The sequence below is a fragment of the Nicotiana tabacum genome, chromosome 3 (assembly GCF_000715075.1).
Source record: "Nicotiana tabacum cultivar K326 chromosome 3, ASM71507v2, whole genome shotgun sequence".
Taxonomy (NCBI): Eukaryota; Viridiplantae; Streptophyta; class Magnoliopsida; order Solanales; family Solanaceae; genus Nicotiana; species Nicotiana tabacum.
The window spans coordinates 7,530,525-7,542,845 of NC_134082.1; the positions used below are offsets into that span (position 1 = coordinate 7,530,525).

The following is a 12,321-nucleotide window of genomic DNA, read 5'->3' on the forward strand; positions in this document are numbered from 1 at the left end:
ATTTTAAATAAAAAATATTTTACTATGCAGTTACACTCGTGCAACCAAACATAACACAAATAATTACATTGTAATTGCGAGATGACAAACAAACATGACTTTGTAATTACTATTCAATGTAATTATTAAGGTACTAATTACACAACCTATGAGTAATTACATGGTGATTTTCAAACACTATTAAAAGAATCCTTTTGTGAAGATTTGAAGTATTTGATCAAAAACAAAAAGTGCTTTTGTACAACAACAAAAATAATTTTTCCGCTTATGGGGAAAAAACTGCAAACAAAAGAAGCAAAAAATTAATAGCTTCAAAGAAAATATCCTTACAAAAAACAAATATATTTATCAAACTATCTCATTAATTAAAAACATATCTCTCAAATACAAATACAATCCTCTTTCTTCTTTCCTTTTTTTAACCCTATTGTTTGTGTCTCACAGCTGAGGTTGTATCTGTATGATTTACACCCTTTAAAACATTAGAAAATTTCAAATTGGCTACAGAAAATCTATATAGCCGACTCTAACTAGCTTGAAGCGAACATAGATAATTGATATTCATATGCCTCCAAAATCTGAGTTGAATTATATGATTTAAAACCTTGGAATTATTAACCACAGAGTAGGCAATGAATCACACAGTAAAATCAGAATGGTAGATCTCTCTAGCTGAATAAAGTCGCCTCTACAATTCTAAACTATCTAAAGAATGTCTCAAATTGCAAAATCAACTACTAGTGACTAGTTGCACCAGTTGATATGCTCTAAAAACAATGTCGCTCAATAAAGATACAAAACTGGTGTTTTGCTTCTGATCACTGAGAAAAAGAATCATTTGTTAAAGATGCTTTCAATTTAATCTTGCGCTCAAATTATAAAACATAATCCCCTGTTAAAGCTGCCTCCTCTATTCTCCAACGGTGAGTCCAAAGCCAAACTTGTAGTCTTTCTTTTTATGATCGACCTGAACAAGCAATAAGGGACATATTTAGGATACTACTGAAAGTTATACAGCCAAACTGTGCGAGATTAGGTTCCAACTAGTAAAAACAAGACGGAAAAGAATAGATAAAGGGGTGTGCCCCTTATCAACCGAGTTTCAAGCCATGCACTAGCTGGCCCTCAGATTTCTTAGCGGAAAAAAAATAGGTGAAACTTATAAGCAAACGTGGCTTTTTTACACAGTATAGCCGTCCTTCAAAATAATAGCTGGTGCATGTATATTTTCTGTACATTAATGCATACTATACATATACTCAACAAATTTTGTACAGAATTAATGTATAAATTTATATACTTGGCTAGCGGCTGTAATTATTTTTGACTGACCGGTCGAATGTGTTAAAATACCAAAAAGGTTGGCAAAAATCAAGAAGCTTTTCGTATTTCATTGTCATGGAGAGAGGGAGAGACCTCAACCCAGAAGGAAAAGGAGACGGGGATGGAAGAACATGTATTTTGGAAAGGAGCTACGACAAGATAAAAAAGTCAAAATACCACCCTACCTCAGCTGAAAGAACGAAATTAAGACCCATGTTCAAGCGCTCTTCCAGGAAAGCAGCAACACATCCATTGGAATCAATCTTCCCTCTGAGACGACACTGTAACGCATGCATACAATATTGAATCACTAAACATTGAAGTCATGATGAGCAAGGTTGATTAGATGTCCCAACTTTGCCACAATGCAGTCACGAAAATAAGATCAACTTAATGAGCTTTCAGAACCCTTCACAAAAAGCATAATAGCAGCCCACAAAAAGTTTGTAATGTCTATGTTGAAAGTGGAGAGAATTGATTTAGTTAGATGCTAGAACATACTAGATTCTATAACTTTAGGTTAACAGCACAGTATTTACTATTTCCCTAGTTCTATCATAATTAAGAGTCCCAGTATTTAGGAAATTTTCCTTGTATACCACTTGTCAGAGAACACCCCGTACACAGGTGGTATCCAAAAAAGTAGAAAATCTACACAAAGATATGTCTCAACAAAAGATACCCCCAATTATCTACCTTACCACGCTTAGGTAGCACAAAATAAGATGTCACATAGCACAAAGAAATGAAATGCCACATAGCAGAAAGATAAAAAATAAAAATAAAAAACAGATAAAAACAAGGTAGTACCTATATCTTAAATGATGAAGAGAAAGGTAGGTAATTAGGAATCAAGAAAGGATGCAGACTCACAGGCACAAACCAAATCTGTCCATGAAATATACAGGGAAGAGGCGGTAGTCAGTCTTTAACTTAAACTGGATTATAATGTTAGCATCGTTCTACCATCAAGGTGTCAAAAACCTAAGGGCAAGAAATGATCTATTGGAGTCGCATGCAATTGTTTCGAAAACAATAATGACAATTTTGGGCATTAAATTTGGAGCTTTCATTTTCCGCTAGACTCTGCAGAGTAGCAGCAAATAGTACAATTCACAACATCGATCACCAGGTTAAAAACTAGAGCGGAAAAACTATAGACGTCTTACAGAGAGGCTTTTCAAAGCCAACAGGAAACTGCAAAATTGCTGGAAATGCACAGGAGTGTTATACCAAAACTAGCCTGCAGGAAATAATTAAAATTTTCGGAAAAAACTTTACCACAAAAAATTACCTGCCGAAGGATGTAATCATAACCAAAGCTTGCTGTAACATCTCTAGACATGTAGTTGTACATAAAGTCTGATGCTAGAGACACCTGCATGGAAGAAAAGCGTTTAAGAAAAGCAAGTCACAAATGCAGTCGTTAAGATACTGGTGACTCTTAAAACCTTTTCAGAAATTTTCTGAACATAACTCAGTGCCACCATCCCAGTGCTAGCAACTTGCCCTGAAGCAACCTGCAGATAAGTTAACAAACACTGAATAATGCGAAAAACATTAATAGAGAACCTAGAAAGATAAGGACACCTACAAAAAGACAACTGCAAGTAGTAAATACTGGTGAAATCGGCCAAATTTTTCTCTTTGAGGGATTTACTCAGAAACATGAATATTTTGATGTTCCTGTCCCACTGTATATATCATTGGAAGTATTTGGACAAAATGACAGAATATAAACCCTTTTGCATCCGGAAGACCTGCAGTTTAATTTTATTCTAAAGCTATTCATACTACAGAGGAAAGAGAAAAATCACCATGGCCTTGAAAATATAGCTTTTGAAAGAACACCTCAGATAAAGCATTCAATCAAATGCCTCACTACTTCACTAGCATGATATACGTGTTAGTTTTCTGGAAGGACAATAACAGGAAAAATAAACAGAAGGCCTCTCAATTAACAGAATAGTTAGCAGGCAACTAGAAAAAACTAACTGTCCAACAGAAATGAAACTTAAGCTGCTATCATGTATCCAACACAATAAAAAGTACGCCTCAGTCTAAAACAAATCATCCATCTTTCAAACAATATTAAAATACCTCGAGTCCAGATAAAAAATGATTGGATGAAAAAATGTTCTATCATCTAGTAATAGGCAGAATACCATTTTATCTGTGTTGTAGCGAGCAGCATAACCAATGCCAGATTTCCGATGCTGACCAGCCCAGAATACCTCCCCACCCAGAGACAAATGTGGACTGACACTCTGCAAGACCATGTAAAGGTTCAGTTAAAAAGCTAAAAGCATAATACCACACAATTCATCTGCATACGATATTGGCCCTCAATCAGGACGACATCTTTACTCATTCTCTGGTATTTCATAAGAACCATAAGGAATCCATGATTTGACCAATAGGTGGTAGATATATGATATCATCCCAATTTATCAGATTATCCCCAGAGGAACAAAAGTGGAAGATAATATTGTTATAGTATTTGCAATCTCCACTCTCACTTTTCAATAAGTCCATTACAGTCTCTACTCTCCAATTTAAGAAGGATGATGATAAGTTTGTATTAGAGTGACCATTAAGGAACACAACCAAAAGAAGAAAAGTACTAATCACAATCTTTTATAATAAAAACTTTGATAAGTGCCAATCGCAACCTTTATATTATTAATGCGATCGAAGCAACTATAAAGAAGAGCATATCTAAGCAATAGTACCTCCGGAAGCACAACCATACACACAGCCTAATTTGGTAATCTTTTTAGATAATTCATCTTTTAATTCCAAAAGAATCTTCAAGCAAAATGGGCCAAAAGAGGCCCAAAGTGAGGAGTAGGGACATTTAAATTGGACTTATACAAGTCCCCTGCCATTAAAGACACTGCGGAGGCTCAATCCTCTTAAAAAGGGCTTGCATCTGCATTATCCTTACCATATTTCCTTCTCCTTTCAAATCATGCCTCCAACCATTACAAATAGACCGTGCAGTGTCAGCCATCAAGACAATTAATCTGATAACTATTCACTAGGAATCTCCACTTTGAAGTCTTTCGCCGTGGGATGACCTCTTCAAAACAAACTCTAAATTACACAAATGCAAACCACGTCTATGCCTAACAACCAATAAGCATGCATCCCCGTTACTTGTGCAGGAGTAGGGACATTTAAATTGGACTTATACAAGTTCCCAACCATTAAAGACACAGTGGAGGCTCAATCCTCTTAAAGAAGGGCTTGCATCTGCACTATCCTTACCATATTTTCCTTCTCCTTTCAAATATTTCCTCACACTGACACAAATAGACCGTGCAGTATCAAGACAACTAATCTGAAAACTATTCACTAGGAATCTCCACTTTGAAGTCTTTCACCGTGGGATGACCTCTTCAAAACAAACTCTAAATGACACAAAACCAAACCACGTCTATGCCTAACAACTAATAAGCATCCATCCCCAATACTCGTTCACACTCAAAACCACGTGCAACCACAAACGTTTCGTGTTGCTTGGTTTTCCAAATCCACAACAAATCAAGTGAACCCCCCCCCCTTCCCCACACACAAAAAAAAAAAAGGACCTTTGCAGAGATAAGACTAAAAGAAAAGGATTCTCTATGTGCCCCCAATACATCTTGCATGCATATGACAGCATATCGTCTCATAAAATAAACTGCTTTAATTGGTGTCAATTGATCCTTCATCACTCTCCAGAAAGAAGAATATTTCAAATGACAAGATTTGAACTTATGACATTTTTTACCACAACAATGATGGTCAAACAGATTTCAAATTTACAGTTACTCATTGGCTAACTTAAATACCAGACTTAAAAAAAGGGCAGCCCGGTGCACTAAGCTCCCGCTATGCGCGGGATCCGGGGAAGGGCCAGACTAAAGGCCGGTGGAAATTGTCTACTATTTCAACGGGCTATTCTGGTGAAAAGTAAATGATGGAGGTTTTCTTTTTATTGGAAACGGTTACTTTTATGAAGTAATGATGCTGATTGAGTAGCATGACACAGTTCTGGTCACGGAATACATTTTGTGGCCAAAGGGAGTACACAGTGGTTGGCACTGCCTTCTTGTCATCCGGGGTTGAGGGAACGATCTGAGGTCTAGTTACTAAATCTAGTAAAGAAATACTTTAGTATTTTATTCCCAGTTGTTAGAGAATGTGACCCACATCAGTCACTAGTTTTTTTTCTCTTCATAGCATTTTATTCAATTAAGTAATCTGGTTTCCTATCAAACAGTATTACCATAGATCTCTTTTTGATGCTATAAGAACTATTTCCTGATGGTTCCCCTAGCTCTCTCTCCCACTTTTTAGGCTTTTAATCCCAGTTGACAGCACAATGTTACACATTATTTATCTTTCATTTTTTTTAAATTCACACAAATGTACAATGATAACACCTTATTCCAACTCATCGCATTGGGTGCAAGTTTTCTGAACCACTAAAACTATGTCTGAAACTTCACAATATGTCATGCAACTTGAGGACATAAATGCCTAAAGCATTATAACCAATCACCAATGGGCTGAGAAAAGGCCATTTACTTTCTGATTTTTTTCAGTCTTCTAGGATGTATTCATTATCTTAAACAGAGAGTAACAAATTTATATGATACCTGGATGTAGCTGGCTCCAAATAATGCACCATTGCCAAGTTGAAATTGAGTCCTGTAGTCTTTACCCTTATATACAACAACAACAAAGACTTACAGCAATCATTATCCTCAAGTCAAATGGCCTACAGCGTGATATGTGAATATTACTACTTGAATGAAATAGGAAATGTGCAGTCTGGCCTGGATTTACCAATTAAATCTTATTAAAACATATGCATGTCTACCTTGTAGTCGAAATTAACCATGCCATGCGACATGTGCGGTTCACCAGTTAGCTGTTAAGAAGATTAAAATTGTGAGATATGCTAGTCGCTCCACATAAAATTATGGAAGGAAAAGCAACAGTTGAAAATATCAAATATTTACTTGACCATTGGCTTTCAACGAAAGATTCTCAGACAAATCACACTTCACCCTAGCATTCACCCTCCCGTCTGTCAATACTCTCCCAATAAGCATCATCTGTACCAAGATCAGAAGTCATTGTTGCCAGAATAAGATCCTCAAAGAGTTCAGGCACTTGGAAAGAATAAAATCAATTACAGACCTTTGGATCTATAAAGTTAGCACCAAACTCGTAGTGGGCAGTTGGTATTTTAACGATGTCTGCAGACTGAGTAGGAAGTTCTGTAGGTCCCATAAAAACACTGAGAAAAGGTTGAAACACATTTATTATCACTAAGAAAACACCTCTCTCCCTCTATCAATAGAGAGAATATAGCAACGAATATGATATATCTTTCAAGTATGTAAAATCTACCTATGACTGAGTGAAAATCTCTGATTAAGTCCTTTGGTAAAGTCAAAACGCAACCCTTCAAAAAGCTCCGGCTTTAAAGACACTGCCAATAGAGACATGAATTGGTTATTCCTTCATAAAAGCAATAACAATAACATAAATATTGGAGTAAGTGTCAGACTTAAGAACACCGAAGCTTATCAAATATGAACATCTATACTATATTAAAAGTATGAAGACCCTTAGTGAAATGTCGTTCGTCTTTTTTACCCTTTAAATATAGATTTCACATTAGACTAAATTGTAATTTAAATTGTCCTCCTAATAATTAGGACTTTAAAATTAACTAAAATTTTTATTATTAATTTTTTCCTTATTTGGATATATAATCCATATCTTCGTTCGATTTTATAATCAAAAGACTTTATTGGAATACTAAGTAAGGAAGATTCAAATATCAATGTAAATTAGAAAAATGACTTTTAAATCCATATTTGATTACTAAGTACATAACGATATGCAATAAAGTTTCAATTAGAAAGTCCTTTTATATTTATTTTTGTTTTAAAATTAGAAAGTCCTTATTGAATAAGTAAAACGTCCTATTAAAATTTTGTTAATCTATTTATATCTATATCTATACTATATTAAAAGTACGAAACATCTTAGTGAAATTTCGTCACTTTATTTGCCCTTTAAAAAAGAGTTCACATTAGATAAAATTGTCATTTAAACATTATTCCTAATATTTAGGACTTTAAATTAATTAAAATTTTATTTATTAAAACTTCACATATTTGAATTATAATGTAGGAATAATATTTAGACACTAAAATCAACTAAATTTCTTCCTTGTATAAATCAAAGTCTTAATATTTAGTACCAAATATAAAAATTATATACATATGGACAGGGGTACACACGCAAAGCGCGTACCTTGAGACTAATAAAAGGAAAAACTAAAACTGCAATAGAAGCCACTGCATTGGTTTAACCTCATAGTGGTTTAAACAACTAGCTCAAGGTTTTGATAAAGAGGACTACTCGAAATAATTTTAGTTGAAACAGGCACACATGATGCATCTAACAACTCCTGGCGCAACCTCTTTTTTATATGCATTGTTGATTTTGAATGAAGAGGCGGTCTTTCTTGCTAAACCTAGAAACGTTCACAACAATAATCAACTACCACTCTAACTCAAACCAGTTGAGGTTAGATATATGAATCCTCTGTATCCAATCTGCTCTATTCAAGCCCATTTCATTCCATATTAAATAATAATTTATACTTTAAGGAAAAATTGGAGTTCTCTACCACTAGAGGTTCTCTAGAACTCAAACTTATTCCTACATAAATAAATATCAAACTAGAATACAACAAGTCCCGACAAAACAAACCTAATGTAAGTGTAACAAGTATTAGCTCAGGGTAGAGACGGTGTAAACCCACAGTAATTCAAAACTCCTCCCTCGGTTCTCACACTAGTAACTGCTCCTTCATCCATATCATTATATCATTTTTTTGAATAGTGGTAGTGTCTGAGCCAGATTATGCTTACCTAGATACAAATTGCTACGTCCATTGTTATATGTACTTGATATGGATCCTTTCTTCTCAATACAAACAAAAACTTTTATTGGCACTTTGTCATATGCTTTCTTTGTATCAATAAACATCATGTGGATATCACTCTTCCACTATCTATACAATTTCATCGGTCGTCTTAAAAACATACAAATATGGTATAGTCTACCAAGCGGAAATACAACTTGGTTCATTGACACTTTCCTCAAATTTCATCGTATAACTGTTTAATACCAAGACACGCCACCAAACTATGGAATATTCTTTTGTTCTTCTACATCAAAACAAAAGTCTGTTTGGTATCATTTATACAACATTAAATAGCTTGCATAGACTTAGTACTCTGACATCTCTAAGTCACTTCCAAATATTACATGTTATCTACTGTTTTTTATAACAGCCTTTACTTCCATGTTTCTATCACAGATGTACGAGAGTATTCATAACAGATTGCCACAAAATCATTTGCACTACAAAATCCTCAACACATACTGAACCCCACCTAGTAAAATCACTAATATTTAAACTACTCTTTTAGCAGACATAGAAATGCACTTGAATGTTGAAATTCAGAAAGTGCATGTGGCGTGGTAATATGAAGTTTTACCATGAGCTGATTGTATCCATTGAGAAAATATAGGTTCAATTTTGCACTGCCTTTGTGAAATCAAGTCAGTGGGGTATTAACAGCAACAACAAGAAAACCATATGTAATTGAAACTGCATATTCTAATTGCATTACATTTCTTAGAATACACCAAACAATCTGCAGACAACAGGAAAGCGACTAGTTAGGATTCACCATAAATCTTCTTTATGCATTCAGCACCCAACCATTTCATTATCCTACCACCCCAACTAACTGGGGTCTACTACATACAGAGGCCTATCCAGGATTTGAACATCATGGGTTCAAGTTCGGAATTCTACCACAACTCATTCAATTAAATGGGTTCAAAATCTATTATTTGTGGATATTTAGTGAATTCATTATTATATATATACAGGACCTGAATCAAAGTTTGGGTTCAGATGAACCCATAAGTGATGCTCTACATCCACCTCTATAACTATATAAATCATCTACTGTATCCGTTCTGTTATATTCATTATGCTATCAAATCTTCTACATCCATTTCCGCTATTCTGAAACAATTCAGGACGTCCTAATTAGGCCAGCCATATTAATCCTCCATATCTATTCCGCTCTACTGGAACTTATTTCATTATACTATTGCATTAAAATCCGGTCTCCACCGCTGATCATTACCGACCATGTTACTCCTTACAAACTCATCTTAGGCCAATATTATACAAAATAAAACATAATAATAAAAATAAAAATTACTAGAAATACTTGATATTTTAGACGTCCCAACAAATTTACTGTGTTAAAATAATTAAAGCAACAATGATCATCAGCAAAGTAATAAAGGATGATACTAACTGAGAGCTTCGCGATGAATTTCTTCATAAGGAATGGGACAAGGCAAGTTCAAGTAATCAACTTTCTCCGATTCTACGGCCGGCAATTTTGAACCTGCCGCCGGTGGAACTGTAGTTGACGGAGGAACGAGAGTAGCCATTGCAACTGTTGTACGTGTTGGAACTCTGAATACAAAAAATAAATAAATAAACAAAAATATAAGAAAGGAATTTGTTTTGTTTCCCTTCTTCTTCGTCTTCTTCTTGCTGACTGCGGCTATATAGGAAAAGGGAGAAAAGCTTGGTTCGAGTGCGAGGCCTAAAACCCTTTGCCCAATTACTGGAAAAACCCTCAACTTCAAATAGACCCGGCCCGTTTTGACGGTGGGTTCTTAGATGGAGCTTAAAGCCCAACAGTCCAAAAGTCATGGGACACAAAAATGAATGTAATTAGGGATAGTTGGCCAGTTTTCAAGTTATCATACCCCTTTATAATTTTAAAATTAAAAAATGATACTTCTAAATTTCTTTAAGTGTAAAAGTAAATCTCTCGTATTGGTCATAAATATAAAAAAAGTATGATCATAAAACTAAAAATAAGTTTGTAAAGATCCACAAAATCACTTGACCCATTTTATTATTAGTCATGTGACCTTCTTCGTTAATTGGAAAAAATCAAAAATAGCTTGATTTGCAACTGCAAATTGAGAATCTATCTTCGCTTTTGGTAATTGGATTGTGAATTTTAAAGAAAAAATTTGGGAGTTTTGTCCAAAATTTTATATAGAGAATTTTTAAGTTTTGATCATCGATTCGGAGTCGGAATTGAGTGAAACTAGTATGGTTTGACTCGTAATTGAATGGGTCGCCGAATTTTATAAGTTTTGTCGGGTTCCGAGGCGCGGGCCCGGGTTTGACTTTTTGGTCGATTTTGGACTTTTGATTAAAGATTCGACCTTTATCGATTGGGTTTGTTTCCTTTGGCATTATTTGATGTATTTGAGTTACTTTTGGCTAGTTTTGAGTCGTTCGGAGGTTAGTACGCGCGTGATGGCATTTTGGAGCACTGTTTGGATTGCTCAGTATTGGGTTTGGCTTGTTCGAGGTAAGTAATACTTCTAAACTTGGTGTTGAGGGTATGAAAACCCGAATTACATGTTATGTGATTGATGTTGAGGTGACGCGCATGCTAGGTGACGGGCGTTTGGGCGTCCATGTGTGCATTGTGATTTAGTCGATTCCATGGAACTCTGTAGCTATCTTATAAGAACATTTTTACTATACTCTATGTGTTAGAGCACTTGAGCTGTAATTTATGCTAGAAATCATGTTCAGGCTATATGTCGGTACTATTGGGACCCACAATGGTCGTTCTTTGTTGTTGATTTATTTGCTTAATTGCAATGATGTACTCAGTCACATTCATTTTTACGTATTATATCTCAGTCTCTGTTGTTGTATATTGTCACATCTCATATAATTGATTAGGGTTGCTTAGTATGACCGTTGTGAGCCCAAGGGACTAGAGAGCTTGATGACTGAGTGAGGCCGAGGGATTGATTGTGAGTGATATTTATGAGATCGGGTTGCACGTCGCAACATATTTTTATTTATTTATGCCTCGATCTGACTTATTATAGCGCTTGTCACACCTCCTTTTTCCGGCACCCGCAAGGGTACAAGGAGTTTTTCCAATTAAAGGACAATCGAAACGGGATTTATTTATTAAGATTCAAAGTCGCCACTTGGGAGATTTATGGTGTCCCAAGTCACCGGTTATAATCCCGAATCGAGGAAAAGAATGACTCTGTATTATAGTCCGTGAACCAGAAATCCGGATAAGGCATTTTGTTAACCCGGGAGAAGGTGTTAGACATTCCCGAGTTCCGTGGTTCTAGCACGGTCGCTCAACTGTTATATTCGGCTTATTTATCTGATTTTTAACAATTAAGAACTTATATGCAAATTTTAACTTGAACCGCCTTTATCAATTTTATTATTATTGTTATTATTTTACGGAGAATTGCAACATTGTGAAAACGTATCGCGAACCACGTCACAGTCAATGTACCTGTGGTTATCGACACATTTCGACTCCGTTGAGATTTGGATTTGGGTCACATAAATGCACACTCGTATATAAGAAAGTAATTTATTAAGGACGCGCCTGAAGCGACTAGCGTATCGTTATTTTGGGAAGAGGCCGTGAAAATTCACTAGACGGCAAACTCCAAAGTCTATCCGGTTATTGAGTCTTTTTATTGAGGGCCCCGCAATGTGCGATTTACTGTGGCGAGGCACGCCTCCTTTATTTTAAGGATATCCTAAAGTGACTACATTTCTATTTAAACGAGTCTCTAAAATAAAAATAAAACTTCCTGATTAATTACGAGATAAAAAATAATAATAAAACATAACATACTAATTGCTAGATTAAGACAAATATTAATGGAAAGGAATTTTATTAAAAAAAATCGAAATTGTAAATAAAATACGAAATTCGACAACTAAAATTCAAAAGAAATCAATTATAGCTAGCTTAAAACTCACATTGTTATAGAAAAAAAACTATTGGAATTAATTATTCACGACCATTTAAAACT

The 12,321-nt window shown here is 35.1% G+C and overlaps 1 protein-coding gene across 2 annotated transcripts; it reads right to left on the bottom strand.

Annotated features, from left to right (window-relative positions):
- Window positions 1–645: 645 nt before the first annotated feature.
- On the bottom strand, window positions 646–10,047 carry LOC107771512 (mitochondrial import receptor subunit TOM40-1-like). 2 transcript variants are annotated; one of them, XM_075249195.1, is made up of 12 exons: window positions 9,741–10,042; window positions 6,730–6,811; window positions 6,517–6,616; window positions 6,336–6,431; window positions 6,194–6,244; window positions 5,970–6,035; window positions 3,489–3,590; window positions 2,775–2,843; window positions 2,618–2,701; window positions 1,509–1,604; window positions 902–967; window positions 791–863 (listed from the first exon to the last, which is right to left on the bottom strand). In XM_075249195.1, exons 1-11 carry the CDS (start codon window positions 9,877–9,879, stop codon window positions 911–913), a joined length of 942 nt encoding a protein of 313 aa, XP_075105296.1. In that variant the 5' UTR covers window positions 9,880–10,042; the 3' UTR covers window positions 791–863; window positions 902–910. The 2 variants fall into 2 exon arrangements, with proteins under 2 accessions (XP_016446376.2, XP_075105296.1); XM_016590890.2 differs by having other exon boundaries at window positions 646–967; window positions 9,741–10,047.
- Window positions 10,048–12,321: the final 2,274 nt, after the last annotated feature.